At 33.3% G+C, this 15,011-nt stretch overlaps 1 protein-coding gene across 2 annotated transcripts in view; it reads left to right on the top strand.

The window, feature by feature from the left end:
• LOC145266312 (zinc finger SWIM domain-containing protein 8-like) overlaps positions 1 to 15,011 on the top strand; it is a 128,780-nt gene that overhangs the window by 47,503 nt on the left and 66,266 nt on the right. For both annotated transcript variants that reach the window (XM_080121869.1, XM_080121868.1), the window contains exons 6-8: positions 6,881 to 6,962; positions 11,690 to 11,810; positions 13,254 to 13,449. In XM_080121869.1, the coding sequence (XP_079977995.1) occupies positions 6,881 to 6,962; positions 11,690 to 11,810; positions 13,254 to 13,449 (399 nt within the window). The remainder of the gene's footprint in view (positions 1 to 6,880; positions 6,963 to 11,689; positions 11,811 to 13,253; positions 13,450 to 15,011) is intronic.

Below are 15,011 nucleotides of genomic sequence, written 5' to 3'. Positions count from 1 at the left end.
TAGCATAGTATGTTAACCGTGGCAAGCGGGGTCAAGGGTCAAAACATTATTGTTATTGTATTATTATTAATTGATTTGAGCGACGGATGGTCGCTGGATCAGTTATTATGATTAGAAGAATAAACAATTAAATTGGGGAAGAAATGATTGACGTGTGAATCGCAAAAGGAATGCGAAAATAGAAAATAGATGTAAACATTCTTTTGGATTTGGATAAACAAATAACTAGATGGAAACATTAGGTTGGTCTGAGACACGTAATTAGGTGACGTAAGAGAACACATGATGTAGTTAGTTTTGGAGAGATTCAGAGAGTTATTTTTTTTATTACCGTTTTATCTATTTGGTTACATATGTTTCAGATTGTAATGTTTTGACCCTTGACCCTGCTTGCCACAATTAACAGATATTACACTATGATCACAGCCTAAAGGGTCATAACATTACAATCTGAAACATGTAATCAAACAGATAAAACGGTAATAAAAAATAAAAAACATAGTTGCTCTGCAATAATATTGAGCACTCTCTTCAGAGATAGGTTTTCGAAACCATATACATGTAAACGCGTACATAATAGCATAGGTTTGTCTACATTGATGAAGTATTCCATTCCGTTATTTATGTTTAGCGGGGAAACATGAGATTACAAGTTTTAAGGACTGTGAAAAAATTATCTATAAATATAAAAGCGAAAATGTATGTATGTGTATTCGCTTTTTCTGTGTGTCTACAAAAGGCTTCTTTCAGAGAAGCGGTCGCTCGCTTCACAACATTTTAAAACTTTTTATATCACATATAAATTGTAATATCTCACAGTTAACAACGAAGCTCGCCTGTCTATTTAATTTGCTCAATTTCGGGATGATAAATATTCAAGATTTGTCGCTAGCCGCATGTGGCTTAGTCTTTTTCCCATAACATCTTGGAGAAAAAAAAAAAAAAGCGTTCAGCAGTAAATGAAATCCTACAGTCAAACTTGACCTCGTTAACTCATTAAAACGCGCACCTGCTAAATCCAAGTAATTAAATAGATTCAAACGTGTTTCCATTAGCATGTCGCAGTGGGGCAATGGTTAACGTCGCACATGTTTTTTTTGTTTTTTTTCACACTTTAATTTACAACTTTCCTGCTGCAACGGTACGGGTTCGATCCTCATACTTACTTTTTTTGTTTTTAACCCCCCCCCACACACACACCTCCAAACACCCGGGCAACACCAGGTACCCCTCGCTAGTTAAATATAAAAGTAGAATCGGATATAAGCTGCAAACACTTATGAGGCTACGCTTTAAATAAAATTTAAAAAACGAATAGCGATCGCCTCATAGTAGTAATACTACAATTCATAACCCTCACTCCCAATATCTAATATCTAATTAATAATTGACCCAAGGGAAAAGTTGAAGGATACAAAGTAGTTCCGATATACCACAAATTGATAACTGTGCTTACTAAAAACTGACACACCTCTAATAACTACACGCACCGAAAAGTGCCGAAAAAGAGGTTAGCATAAATAACTTAGCTAAATAAATCACTGTTGAGGTCCCTAAATGCCAGAAAGTTTTCTATTCTAAATAGTCTTTTCCCTCAACCAGCCAGACTTTGGAATTCCCTTCCTGTTACCAGCTTTCCTGGCTGTGCTGATATGCAGAAGTTTAAAGGTAACATAAAAAAAATAAGTCATAATTTATTGCAACTGATGCAGGATGAAGTGAAGTTGTCTATGTTAACATTACATTTATATTTGGTAGGTAGACGAATGAACACATTTCTAAAGAAATGGCAGAAACACTAGAGGAAGACCTCCAATCTGTGGTGGAATGGGGACAAAAGTGGTTGGTCGCGTTCAATGCTGCCAAGACTAAACTAGTTTCATTCAATAATTACAAGAAACCCTCTCTACCACCTATAGCAATGGCCAACGACTCTTTATCTGAGAGTACATCTTTCAAACTCCTTGGCCTAACGTTCACAGGAAACACGAGTTGGAACAATTACATTGAAGGTATTGCCAGGGCCGCTGCAAGAAAGGTGGGCTCTCTCTACCGTGCTAGACAACTACTAACATCCGAAAGTATCCTGTACCTCTATAAGGCCACCATTTGCCCATGTATGGAGTATTGTTGTCACATCTGGGCTGGTGCATCTGCTACTAGTCTCTCGCTCCTTAACAAGGTTCAAAAGAGTCGCAAACCTGATAGGCCCTGAACTGGCATCTAAGCTTCAGCCTCTATCCCATCGACGAAATGTTGCATCCCTCTGCCTTTTCTACAAGTATTTTAGTGGTGAATGCTCTGAAGAACTGCAATCACTTGTGCCCCCACGACGTGAGCACCCTCGACAAACCCGACAGGCTACTAAATCCCACCCCCATACTGTAGAGATCCCTAGATGTAAAAGATCTTTTTACTCCAATAGTTTCTTCCCCAGAACCGCTAGACTCTGGAATTCCATTCCAGGTCCCTGCTTCCCCAACAGTACTGACGTGCAGAAGTTCAAGTGTAACGTGAACCAACATCTTGCTGCCTAAATCCCTACATAGTACCCCAGTAGTTGTTGCCCCTGATAGTAGCCCCCTACACCAAAGTGGCAATTTGCCTTGTTTGGGGTGAAAATGTAATAATAAAAAAAAAAAAAAAAAAAAACTGAATTAGTGTAACAGAATTTTTTATTATACTTTGCGTTGTCCAGGATCAATAAATTTAAATTACAATATAACCTTTTATCTCTGTTGACTATTTTCATTTTCAACATAATTTCTCTTCATCTAATTGTAACAGCAGGTGCAAAGAAGAGAATTACCCAGAAACAAGACTGTTGTTGTGTTTTGTTCTGAGATTGCACTATTACATTTAAAAGGGATAGCTCTAATATATGATTTACATTATTATTAGACACATTAAAACAAGAAAAGGGAAAAGGTTGTGCAGGGGATGTAGAAATGGTCAAGGCAAAGGATGTATAAATGGAAGAGAAGGAAAGAGAAACTTCCTGCATTGTGTCCCTGCAATTATGTCCCAGATAGTAGCCCCCTACATCTAAGTGGCACTGTGCCTTGTTTGGGGTGAAAATGCAATAAAATAACAACTGAAGCATGCATGGTGCCCCGTGAGTGCACAGTGAACAGGACATAAAAAAAAAAATGATTAAATTTAGCATTGCCCCCCCCCCCCCCCCATTTAGCCCCAAAAGTCCTTGGGGGGACATCAAATCCTGCTGAAAATGAACAAACGGTGCAGTTTTAGGCCTTAACATATGTAAATTTGAATTCTGCACCATGCAAAAAAAAAGAAACGACTAAGTTGATCACTTGACCCCCCCCCACCAATTTAGCCCCAAAAGTCCCCAAGGCCTTAGCATATTTAAATTTGAGTTCAGCACCATGCAAAACTGCTAAATAGACATACACAGAAAATTTGGGACAAATATCATAAAATAATCCCAAAATGGAGTGTTTTTATTAGCCTGAAAAGAGCCCCTTGGGCACACGCAAAGTACAGACAAATAAAATTATATAGAAATCAGTTAGTTACAACTTTTAAAAAAGTTTTATAAAAATCCAAGGCATCAATTTTTTTTTTTTTTTTTTTTTAATAAGCACAAAAGTGTCAATTTTAATCATTTTAACCCAAAAGGCACCCCTGGGGGAGCAACCGGAGTTTTCCCGGAAAATCCGTTCTGTTACTTTTTTACTCATATCATGTTTGATGTTTGTGCAAAATTTAAAACTACTCCAAGGTGTAGTTATTGAGAAAAGTGCGGACAGACGAACAGACAAGGGTGAATTTACAGGTCCACCTTCCCTTTTGTTGGGGGACCAAAATGTATATATTTCTCATTCCGTGGAATTTCCAGTGATTCTGCTAGTTATTATCATTGTCATTATTTAAATAAACATTCAAAATGTTATAAATAAATGTATGGTTGCAAGAAAAATATAAACAAAAAGATTAAATTTATACTTTTTATTCTCTGTTTGGTATCGAGAGGTTAGCAATTCTTCCCTTGGCTGTGCTGCTGACTACTGGTCCAAGTTTGTTGGTGGCTGTCAAACTGGATTGACCTGTGATGCAACGAGTGTTTCTATTTATGTACAATGCACAGACGCAGGAGAAAGACGAGAAAATGGAAAGAGAAGGAAAGGGAGGAAGATCAATAGTTGGATGGAGTTTTAATATAAACACTCATCTAGTTGAAACCACTATCACTAATTTCCCCTATGCTTTATCTGTGCCTAAACCTAAACATAAATTTCATGAACAAAGTTTCTTTCTTAGAACTGCACATCTGTGGAACTCTGTTTCGGTTTGCCTGCTTTCCAGCTGACTACAATATGAACCGATGGACAAAAATCGGAGGCCTGCAATATAAATGCTGGAGTCCCTCAGGGGTCAATCCTCGGCTCAACTCTCTTCCTGATCTACATCAATGACCTCCCTAAACACATATTTAAATCATTCGTTGACATCTATGCTGATGACACGACCATCTACGGCAACACATCAAAGGCTGTAAATGACAAAGTTCTCTCTGATTCTCTCTCCTCTGATCTCGAGCGCGTGGTTCAGTGAGGGAAGATGTGGCTGGTTACCTTTAATGCATCCAAAACCAAACTCCTATCCTTACATCATCAACGCTCTGATCCCTATCTGGCATCAATTGTGATGGATGGCTCTCGTCTGGGTGACACCCCGTGTTTTGACAAGCTTCTGGGTTTGACCTTTACTCCTGATCTGAAATGGAACACGTACATCAAGTCTGTTGCCAAGGTCGCTGGAAAGATGGTAGGATCCTTCTACCACTCCAGAAGATATCTCACTACTGATGCAATTCTCTATCTATATAAAAGCCAAGTACGTCCAAGGATGGAATACTGTTGCCATATCAGGGTAGGAGCTGCTAAAAACAGCCTATCCTGCCTTGACAGAGTACAAAATAGACTTCGTGGCTTAGTGGGGGATGCCCTTTTCTCTACCCTGCAACCTCTCTCCCACAGAAGAGACGTTGCGAGCCTATCCTTGTTTTATCATTATTTCCATGGCAGGTGCTCGTCTGAACTCCAATCTTTCACGAAAAACACCCATCTAGCTGAATCCACTGTGAAAAATTTCCCCCACTCTATATCTGTGCCTAAATCAAAACGCGGATTCCATGAACAAAGCTTCTTTCTTAGAACTGCACGCCTGTGGAACTCTGTTCCGTCTGCCTGCTTCCCACCGAACTACAACTTGGATGTCTTCAAGTCTAATGTTAACAAATTCCTAATGAATCGCCCCCTTAAGTAAACACTTCATCAAATCTCCACACTAACGTAATGTACTTGCAATAACCCTTATCACTGAGTGGCTTCCGGGCCTTGATAAGTGGTGATCACTATGTAAAAAAAAACAAAAAAACAAAAAATAAAAACACTAAAAACTTATCCAGTTAGGTAGAAAAGTGACTTATCTTGTCTTTGATAACATTTATTTGTTATATATTTGTTTTTGACAACTTTTTCTAATCTATGTGTATATTAAAACAAACCAAAAATATATTCTAAAAATCATAAATTGATTCAAGTAGTTTTATTTTTTAAATAAAAAAAAAATCAAATTGATAGCATATATTTGTCAAAAAATCAGTAGTTTAAACAAGTCTTTTTCGTTTTTCCTTTCGAAATAATTAAGCCTAAATCGTAATGTTTTCAAATTAAATAATAAACAAACGTTATTTTTCAATATCAATAACGAGCGTGTTTTGCGACGGGGAAATCTAAAATGTTTCCACCCAAAAAAAGTTCCTGAAATGAAAAAGCGAACTTTGGTCGTTATTATTTAAAAAACATAATTTTGCCTTTACAGTGAACATTTATTTTATTAATTTATTATCCTCACTCATTTTATTTAAAAATGTAGTTTAAAATATATTCTAAATAATTCCATTTTCTTAACAATACGGATTGTTTGGATGACGGGACGTTCCTAACAATTTACAGAAAAACTTTTAATCGCTTCAATTTTTCAACTTTTAAAGTCATTTCCTCAAGCAAAGATAACGATTTTGAGAAAAATATTTCGTGTAGGTCTTTTCTATGTCAAACCCCAACTATCATCACCATTGCCTCACCGAGGTTCCAAAATCGGCCTGTCCTACTTACCATGCCTTAGGCCTCAAGACTTTATTTGTTGGAGACGGGGGGGGGGGGCTAAAGGTGGAGGCCTATCATCTTTGAGAGGGTAAGAGTATCCATGGACAAATTGTTAATCATAAAATTTTATTTTTATTTTATTTTTTAAATAAACTACTTTATCAGTTTATGTGATTTTTAGAATATGATATTTATGGTTTGTTTTACTATACACATAGATATGAAAAAGTTTTCAAAAACAAATATATAACAAATAAATGTTATCAAACTAAAATATTACACAAAATACTGTTAGAAACCCATCCAATATATGTTACTGCGACATAGGCTGACATATATTGGGTGGGTTTCTAACTGTATTTTGTATAATTTTTTAGTTTGAACTCATTTTCCCAATTTTAACATATTCAACAGAGGCCTTGCCCCCATTTATCTTTTTCAAATATATCGATAAACACTATGATTTTTTAACCGAATAAACATTTTACATTAAATAAAAACATTAAAAAATTATCCAGTTAGGTAGAAAAGTAACTTATCTTGCCTTTTGATAACATTTATTTGTTATATCTTTGTTTTTTTTTTTTGAATCTATGTGTATATTAAAACAAACCCGATATTTTTGTTTCGTCACAAATATGTACATCAGATTTATTTATTTATTTATTTTTTTAATATAGGGGCATTCTGGGCAAGAATGCAAATATATCCTCCATTCTTTGACTCTTTCTTTTTAATTGCAGATACTTCCTACAGCACAAAAGCTATTAGATGAATTGCTTTCATCACAAGAAACTGCTATGAACACAGTTTATGGTGCTCCAGGTAAGTCTCGTCTCTTTTCTATCATTATTTAACAATATAAAAACAAATTTTTTTTTTTCTATGACATTTCTGAATTTTTGAGATGGGGGATCTGTTATACGTATTATTTGGATTCATTGGACTACTGTTTTCATCTTGAGTGTGATTTTCACAACGTTTCGGCTGATACACCTGAAGAAAGTCGGAGGTTATATCTTGTTAAACTCGGAAATTTCGACGGAATTTTGAGCGGGGACCCTTTTACTTCACGGAGGTAGCGTGCTCTTGTTCCGTCAGCCATGACCAGATAGAGATCCTAAGTAATTCGCAATTGTATTTTTTATTTTATTTCTATAAATCATGTTGATTCTTAGGATTATCAATTTCTAGAGCAAATGTATTATTGGTTATAGTCAACTAACATACTCCGTAACTTCTGATGTGGTTGCTACCGGAGTGACAAGGCAAATCAGTTCTTTCGCTTTTTTTTTTCTCTTATGCCTTTATCTTCCCTGTGCATGGATTTTTTCAATCTTTTTATATTTAGTAATCGTTGAAAAGTTTTTTTGGTCTTACTTTAATTAAGCATTATTGAAATTAGTTTTATTTTATTTTTTTATTATTAAAAACATTTAAAATCTTTTTAAAACTATTTTGGGAATATTATGCACTGGATACATTTTTTTTATGATGTTTGAAATTTTGTTGTTTTGATTTTAATAATTTCGTTTGTTATTTTGATTTCAATAAATTTTATTTATTTTGATTTCAATAAATTTTATTTATTTTGATTTCAATAAATTTTATTTATTTTGATTTCAATAAATTTTATTTGTTTTGATTTCAATAAATTTTATTTGTTATTTTGATTTCAATAATTTTATTTGTTATTTTGATTTCAATAATTTTATTTGTTATTTTGATTTCAATAATTTTATTTGTTATTTTGATTTCAATAATTTTATTTGTTATTTTGATTTCAATAATTTTATTTGTTATTTTGATTTCAATAATTTATTTGTTATTTTGATTTCAATAATTTCATTTGTTATTTTGATTTCAATAATTTCATTTGTTATTTTGATTTCAATAAATTCATTTGTTATTTTGATTTCAATAATTTCATTTGTTATTTTGATTTCAATAATTTCATTTGTTATTTTGATTTCAATAAATTTTATTTATTTTGATTTCAATAAATTTTATTTGTTATTTTGATTTCAATAATTTTATTTGTTATTTTGATTTCAATAATTTTATTTGTTATTTTGATTTAAATAAATTTTATTTGTTATTTTGATTTCAATAATTTTATTTGTTATTTTGATTTCAATAATTTTATTTGTTATTTTGATTTCAATAATTTTATTTGTTATTTTGATTTCAATAATTTTATTTGTTATTTTGATTTCAATAATTTTATTTGTTATTTTGATTTCAATAATTTCATTTGTTATTTTGATTTCAATAATTTCATTTGTTATTTTGATTTCAATAATTTCATTTGTTATTTTGATTTCAATAATTTCATTTGTTATTTTGATTTCAATAATTTCATTTGTTATTTTGATTTCAATAATTTCATTTGTTATTTTGATTTCAATAATTTCATTTGTTATTTTGATTTCAATAATTTCATTTGTTATTTTGATTTCAATAATTTCATTTGTTATTTTGATTTCAATAATTTTATTTGTTATTTTGATTTCAATAATTTTATTTGTTATTTTGATTTCAATAATTTCATTTGTTATTTTGATTTCAATAATTTCATTTGTTATTTTGATTTAAATAATTTTATTTGTTATTTTGATTACAATAATTTTATTTGTTATTTTGATTACAATAATTTTATTTGTTATTTTGATTACAATAATTTTATTTGTTATTTTGATTTCAATAATTTTATTTGTTATTTTGATTTCAATAATTTTATTTGTTATTTTGATTTCAATAATTTTATTTGTTATTTTGATTTCAATAATTTTATTTGTTATTTTGATTTCAATAATTTCATTTGTTATTTTGATTTCAATAATTTTATTTGTTATTTTGATTTCAATAATTTTATTTGTTATTTTGATTTCAATAATTTCATTTGTTATTTTGATTTCAATAATTTCATTTGTTATTTGATTTCAATAATTTCATTTGTTATTTTGATTTCAATAATTTCATTTGTTATTTTGATTTCAATAATTTCATTTGTTATTTTGATTTCAATAATTTCATTTGTTATTTTGATTTCAATAATTTCATTTGTTATTTTGATTTCAATAATTTCATTTGTTATTTTGATTTCAATAATTTCATTTGTTATTTTGATTTCAATAATTTCATTTGTTATTTTGATTTCAATAATTTCATTTGTTATTTTGATTTCAATAATTTCATTTTTATATTTTCATAAACAAATAAAGACTAATTGTTAATATTTTTCTGGATAGTGCAAAAAAATTAGTATTTGGGACAAAAAAAAGTACAACTAATTGTTATTTTTTATCTGCATAATTTTAGTTAATTTTTATTGTATACTTTTCAATGTCTTTTTCTTCAATTTTCTTTCAATAAATCGCTTCACCATAGAAATACTGCAGAACAATAAAAGTGAAGGAACTGATTTGCCTTGTCACCGCTTCCAATAGCACTATTTCAAAAGTTAGGAAATGTGTTAATTAACTATAACTGTATTATTCAATATTTAAACGTTATTATTGTCATATTTTCTTTAATGTGATGAAATGATTCCAATATTTTTCCTGATTCAGTACTAAATTCCCAATTCTGATACAATTACTGATTCCGATTCTTTATAAATCTCTAAATATTTAACCAGTAAGTTATTTTTTCCAAATTTCTGTAAAACACACATGTTAAATGTGCATATATTTTCTCAAACGTAAAAACACAATTGTGGCGGGGGTGGGGTGATCTATAGATTTTAGTTTTACTGGTCGTTTAAAATCAAAAAATATTATTTCATTACTATCAGCAATGGAAGGCTTTGCTTCAGACAAAATCAAAAAAGAAAATTAAGTGAAAAGGTTTTTGGCATCGGAAAATATGCACAAATTTTTCTGATTCCAATTGTCTCAATACTATTATATACACAAAACTACACACATCCGCATTGAGTTGTAATCTTGTATATCAGACACCAAACACTAATGTTTGTATTAATTGTAATATATTGGTGTTTTGTTAAGCAACGTTTGAGCCTGGCCAGTACCAGATGGGTGACCATTTGGGAAGGTAAAGTGCTGTATGTACTGTGAGGTAAAATATCAGGTTGAAAAACTGGCGCGGTCTAACCTTCTCTCGAGGGTAGATGAGACTCTCTTAAGCTGCAGTAGGCAAAGTATCAAGTATTCAGGTACCGACAAGAGTTGAATTACATTACAAACTCGTATAGTGAGTTCAATCTCGGCTGCGGCCGCAGTGGAGGGATGGATGGGGTTTCGTGACTTCTTGAATATGTAAATAATTGGATGCAACTATGATTTAAATCTCAAGTTTTGAGAAGGACTTTTAATTTTCCCTATTAGCCTTTTGTTTATGCTGTATACCAGGATCAGGTCATCCCTAACTGATCCCCTCTGTCAGAAGTGGCTTACGACATGGCTTTGGGCCATCAATGTTGAATGTGAGACAAAGGAACATTTTGCAAGACGAACGGCAAGTGACATAGCTACACAAGTTGTAAGAGAGAAAGAGGTGCAGATACTGAGCCAAAAAGGGGAGTAAGAGGTCCCGATAAATACTCTACCAAAAAAGGAGGAAATAGGCCCAGATACTGTGCAAAGTGAAGTATCAAAAAAATGGGGATTGGGGATGTCACGAAATGGGGATTGGGGATGTCACGAATGAACTTCTTAAAGAAAATGACTGAATTATTTATGGTTGTTATTTTGCGTTGAATTGTGATATTATCGACCCCCCCCCATGTCTCGTCCAAAAAAGTATAAGTGTTATGAATTTAAAAGAAAGATGGAAAACTATCACAAAAAGAAAAAAAAAAATTCTCAAAAGAACAAAAGTATAGAATATAGCTTAGTAGGAAGATGAAAGGAAGCTAACATAGGATTGTTAATCAAGGTGTGGCAGTGATTCGGACAAAAGATATATTTAGATTTAGTTTAGACAGTTTTAGGAGAGGAATGCGATTTGCAACAGTTTATGAACAGTCTTGAGTTTGTGACAGCTGAGGAAAGTGTTCAATTTGGGACAATTGGTAAAGCTTCTTTCTCAGAAGTGAACGACTGGAACTCTCTTCTGTTTGCCTGTTTCCCACCCAACTACAACTTGGATGTCTTCAAGTCCAACATAAACAAATTCCTGACAAACCGCCCTCTTAAGTAAGACACTCTATCAAATCTCCAATACTAATGATTAGTACAATACTATCTCATTGATTACTGTACACGCAATAACCCTTATTCCTGAGTGGTCTCCGGGCCTTGATAAGTGGTGACCTCTATGTTAACAAAAAAAAAAAAAATTCCGACATTAAACCATTAAAATACACACAAAAAAAAGGTCTCAATAGCAAATTCAAGTACGTCATGATTTATGCAGCAGTGAGATACAAATATGGCGTTTCTCAACAATCATCAATAATGTGAGGCTGTTGATGGAAGATGAATGAAAAGACCACGAAAACAACGGTGGAAATTATTGTCAAACGGCGGAGATGGGGGGGGGGTACATGTGATATCACAGAAAAATTGAATTTTGTTTTTCTTTTTCAGATCCTACAGCCGGCCCTTCTGCCAGTGAACAAACCTCATGGTGCTTGGATCCTGACACTTTGCATGAGAATATCAAGAAAACTCTTGTGAAATTTTGTGTCCCATCACCAATTGTTTTTAGGTGAGTGCCCCCCCCCTCTTTTTTTTATCACCAATTGTTTTTAGGTGAGTGCCCCCCCCCTCTTTTTTTATCACCAATTGTTTTTAGGTGAGTGCCCCCCCCCTCTTTTTTTATCACCAATTGTTTTTAGGTAAGTGTCCCCCCCCTCCTTTTTTTTTCTGTCTTGATAAAAAAAAAATAGATGGATTGTACATTCATTCTTTTTGCGGACTGTTATTCTGATCTTCACAGTTGTTGTTTCATCAAGTTTTGGCAGACTCATCCTCTGGTCTTCTTCGGGTGTTTAAGCCTGAATTATAATGACCTAAATTATAATGTTTAAGCCTGAATTATAATGACCTGAATTATAATGTGGATGATTAAAAGAAATATTTATTGTTAATTTTAGCTTAAAAGGCTAATGATACTATGATTGTCTTCAAACTGGAAAAATTATGAAGTTCAATAGTTGAACTACCACTGAGAATCTTTGCATTTCATAAACTTATCTTGATTATTATCCATAGTGCTTGAAAAAAGTGTTTATAACAACAAATGAAATCCTCCACCATCTGAGACAGTGGCATACAGAATGTAAGCAATGGACAGTTGCAATCTGTACAAGTCGTGTTTCGCACTTTATTTATGCTGTTATGTTCATTTATTTATGACTGAACGAATTAGTTCAACCAGATCATAAAGGGTTAATAATGATAACATTTAGATGGGGGATGCCCTTTTTCTTTTCCCTGCAACCTCTCTCCCACAGAAGAGACGTTGCGAGCCTGTCTTTGTTTTATCCTTACTTCCATGGCAGGTGCTCGTCTGAGCTCCAATCTCTGCCCCCCCCCTCGCCAATCTTTCACGAAACACCTGTCTGGCTGAAACCACTGTCAAAAATTTTCCCCACTCTTTATCTGTGCCAAAATCAAAACGTAGATTCCATGAACAAAGCTTCCTTCTTAGAAGTGCACGCCAGTGGAACTCTCTTCCATCTTCCTGATTCCCATCTGACTACAACTTGGATGTCTTCAAGTCCAACATAAACAAATTCCTGATGAACCGCCCCCTTAAGACACTTTATCAAATCTCCAATGCTAACGATTACTGCGATACTATCCCATTGATTACTGTACACACAATAACCCTTATCTTCGAGTGGCCTCCAGGCCTTGATAAGTGGTGACCACCATCTAAAAAAAAACAAAAAAACAACTATATTTATCGTCTCTGGGTAAGCCCATTTATTCCTGAAATAGGGAGATCAGCTCATCCCTTAGGAGTTAACTATTTTTTTTTTTTTTTGTTTTTTTGTTATTTTAATTATGTCATTTTATTTATTTTGTTATTTTTAATTGTGCTGAATTGTTTGTGTTTTAGTGATGTCAACCATATTTGTTGTTTTTATTTTTTATTTTAATTATGGTATGTTTTAATTGCGATAAATTATTATTTTTGTTTTAGTGATGTGAATTATTTGTCAACGTCGGCACCACCAGCTGCAGCAGAATGGCAATCTTTATTGAGACCATTGCGTGGTCGTGAACCAGAAGGCATGTGGAATCTGCTCTCTATTGTACGTGAAATGTTTCGTCGTAGTGATAATAATGCCGTCCCATTGCTTGAAATTTTGACCGACGAGGTGTTACAGTGTGAACAAGTGAGTCCCTTTCTCTCAAAGTTTTTTTAAATGTTTTGCTTTTTACCTCATTTTATTGACTTGTATATCACACTAGCGGAGGTACTTGGCATTGCCCGGGTTTTTTGGAGGTGTAAAAGAAAAAAGTGTTAATCAGACAGGCTTGAACCTGTGAGGCGGAAAAGAAAGTGAAAGCTTATCGCTACGCTAAGACGTGAAAGGAAGTGAAAAGTGTTCAAATTTAGCGATGTCAATCAAAAAGTCGACTTGCTCGCAGATGAAGAAATGAACGTTGGCTGAAAGCCAGTTCAGTTTTCCGCCGTTTCATTTATTTGTTTCCCCACGATGTTGGGGAAACCAAGCTCCCCCCCAAAAAAGGGGGGAACTCTCAAATGAATAGCAATTGTCTGATATGAAGGGGTTTCCCCACATTGATCAAAGCTAATTGCTTTCAAGACATCCCGGCATGAAAGGTTGCTGATGGCTTTGCTTTCGATTAGTTTTGCTTTTATACGGAAAAACCGAACAAACACGCAACAAAACGGAATAGCTTGAATTTTGTAAAAGTCGCTCAAATAAAAGATATAAATGATCTCCATTCGCAAATTGTAGATATTACAATCTAGGGAGTATATAAAAAGTTCTAAAATATAGTAACTCCATCGAGAACCCCCTTTTATATATAACTAGCGGTGGTGCCCGGCGTTCCCCGGATGTTTGGAGTTGTGTGTGTTGGAGGGGGGGGGGATAGATCAAAACAAAAGCGAAGTAATAACCTTGTTTAAATATTATAAAATAAAAAAAAAACAATGTTAAACTTCATAAAAAAAATCGGAAAAACAAAAAAAACAGCGAACATGATGGGGGGGGGGTGCAGAAAAAAAACCAACGCGGGGGGGTGTCCGGATGAAAAGAAAAAAAAAAGTTTTGGGAGGGAGGTAGCCTTGAGGTTTATAGTCTGATGACTTAGCTTGATGCTACAAAGGCAGGGACTTGAGAACAGCTGAAAATAAACGTTTAAAAACGCAGGTGGTTGAATGTCAACGTATGGTTTTCTAGATCAAATATCACGCCGCAGTAGTAGAGAAAACAAATTCACAGCGCAAATTTTGTAAGATAAAAGTCGCTGAAATAAAAGACATTTACGTTGTTTCATAAATCGTAGATATTATAATCTAAAGAGTATATAAAAAGTTCTAAGACATAGTACCCCCCCCCAAAAAAAAGCCTTTTGGCGGACATACAGAAAAAATGCACACACACTAACACTAACTCACATTTTGCCTTTTATATATAGAGATATTTTATTGATATATATATATCTCAACATGAATCTACATTGGAACTGAATGACCGTTTATAACGCTGTATATGTCAAAAAATGTTGACAAGTTTAACCATTTTGATAGCAAAGTTACAAAACAAAATTCCACAAGGAATAAGCTAAAGACACGAATCAGCAAAGCCTGGGGCGGACTGGACAAGATGAAGTCAAATCTTCCTACCAAGATGAAACATCTTTGTATTTTTCACTTGCGCTTTCACCGAAATATTGGAGAAGTAAATTGATGATTTGCACACCA

The sequence above is a fragment of the Euprymna scolopes genome, chromosome 41, assembly GCF_053919585.1.
Source record: "Euprymna scolopes isolate OS-2025 chromosome 41, ASM5391958v1, whole genome shotgun sequence".
NCBI classification, from domain to species: domain Eukaryota; kingdom Metazoa; phylum Mollusca; class Cephalopoda; order Sepiida; family Sepiolidae; genus Euprymna; species Euprymna scolopes.
Note: the sequence above shows the minus strand (reverse complement) of the source record. Positions and strands in the feature narration are given on the sequence as shown.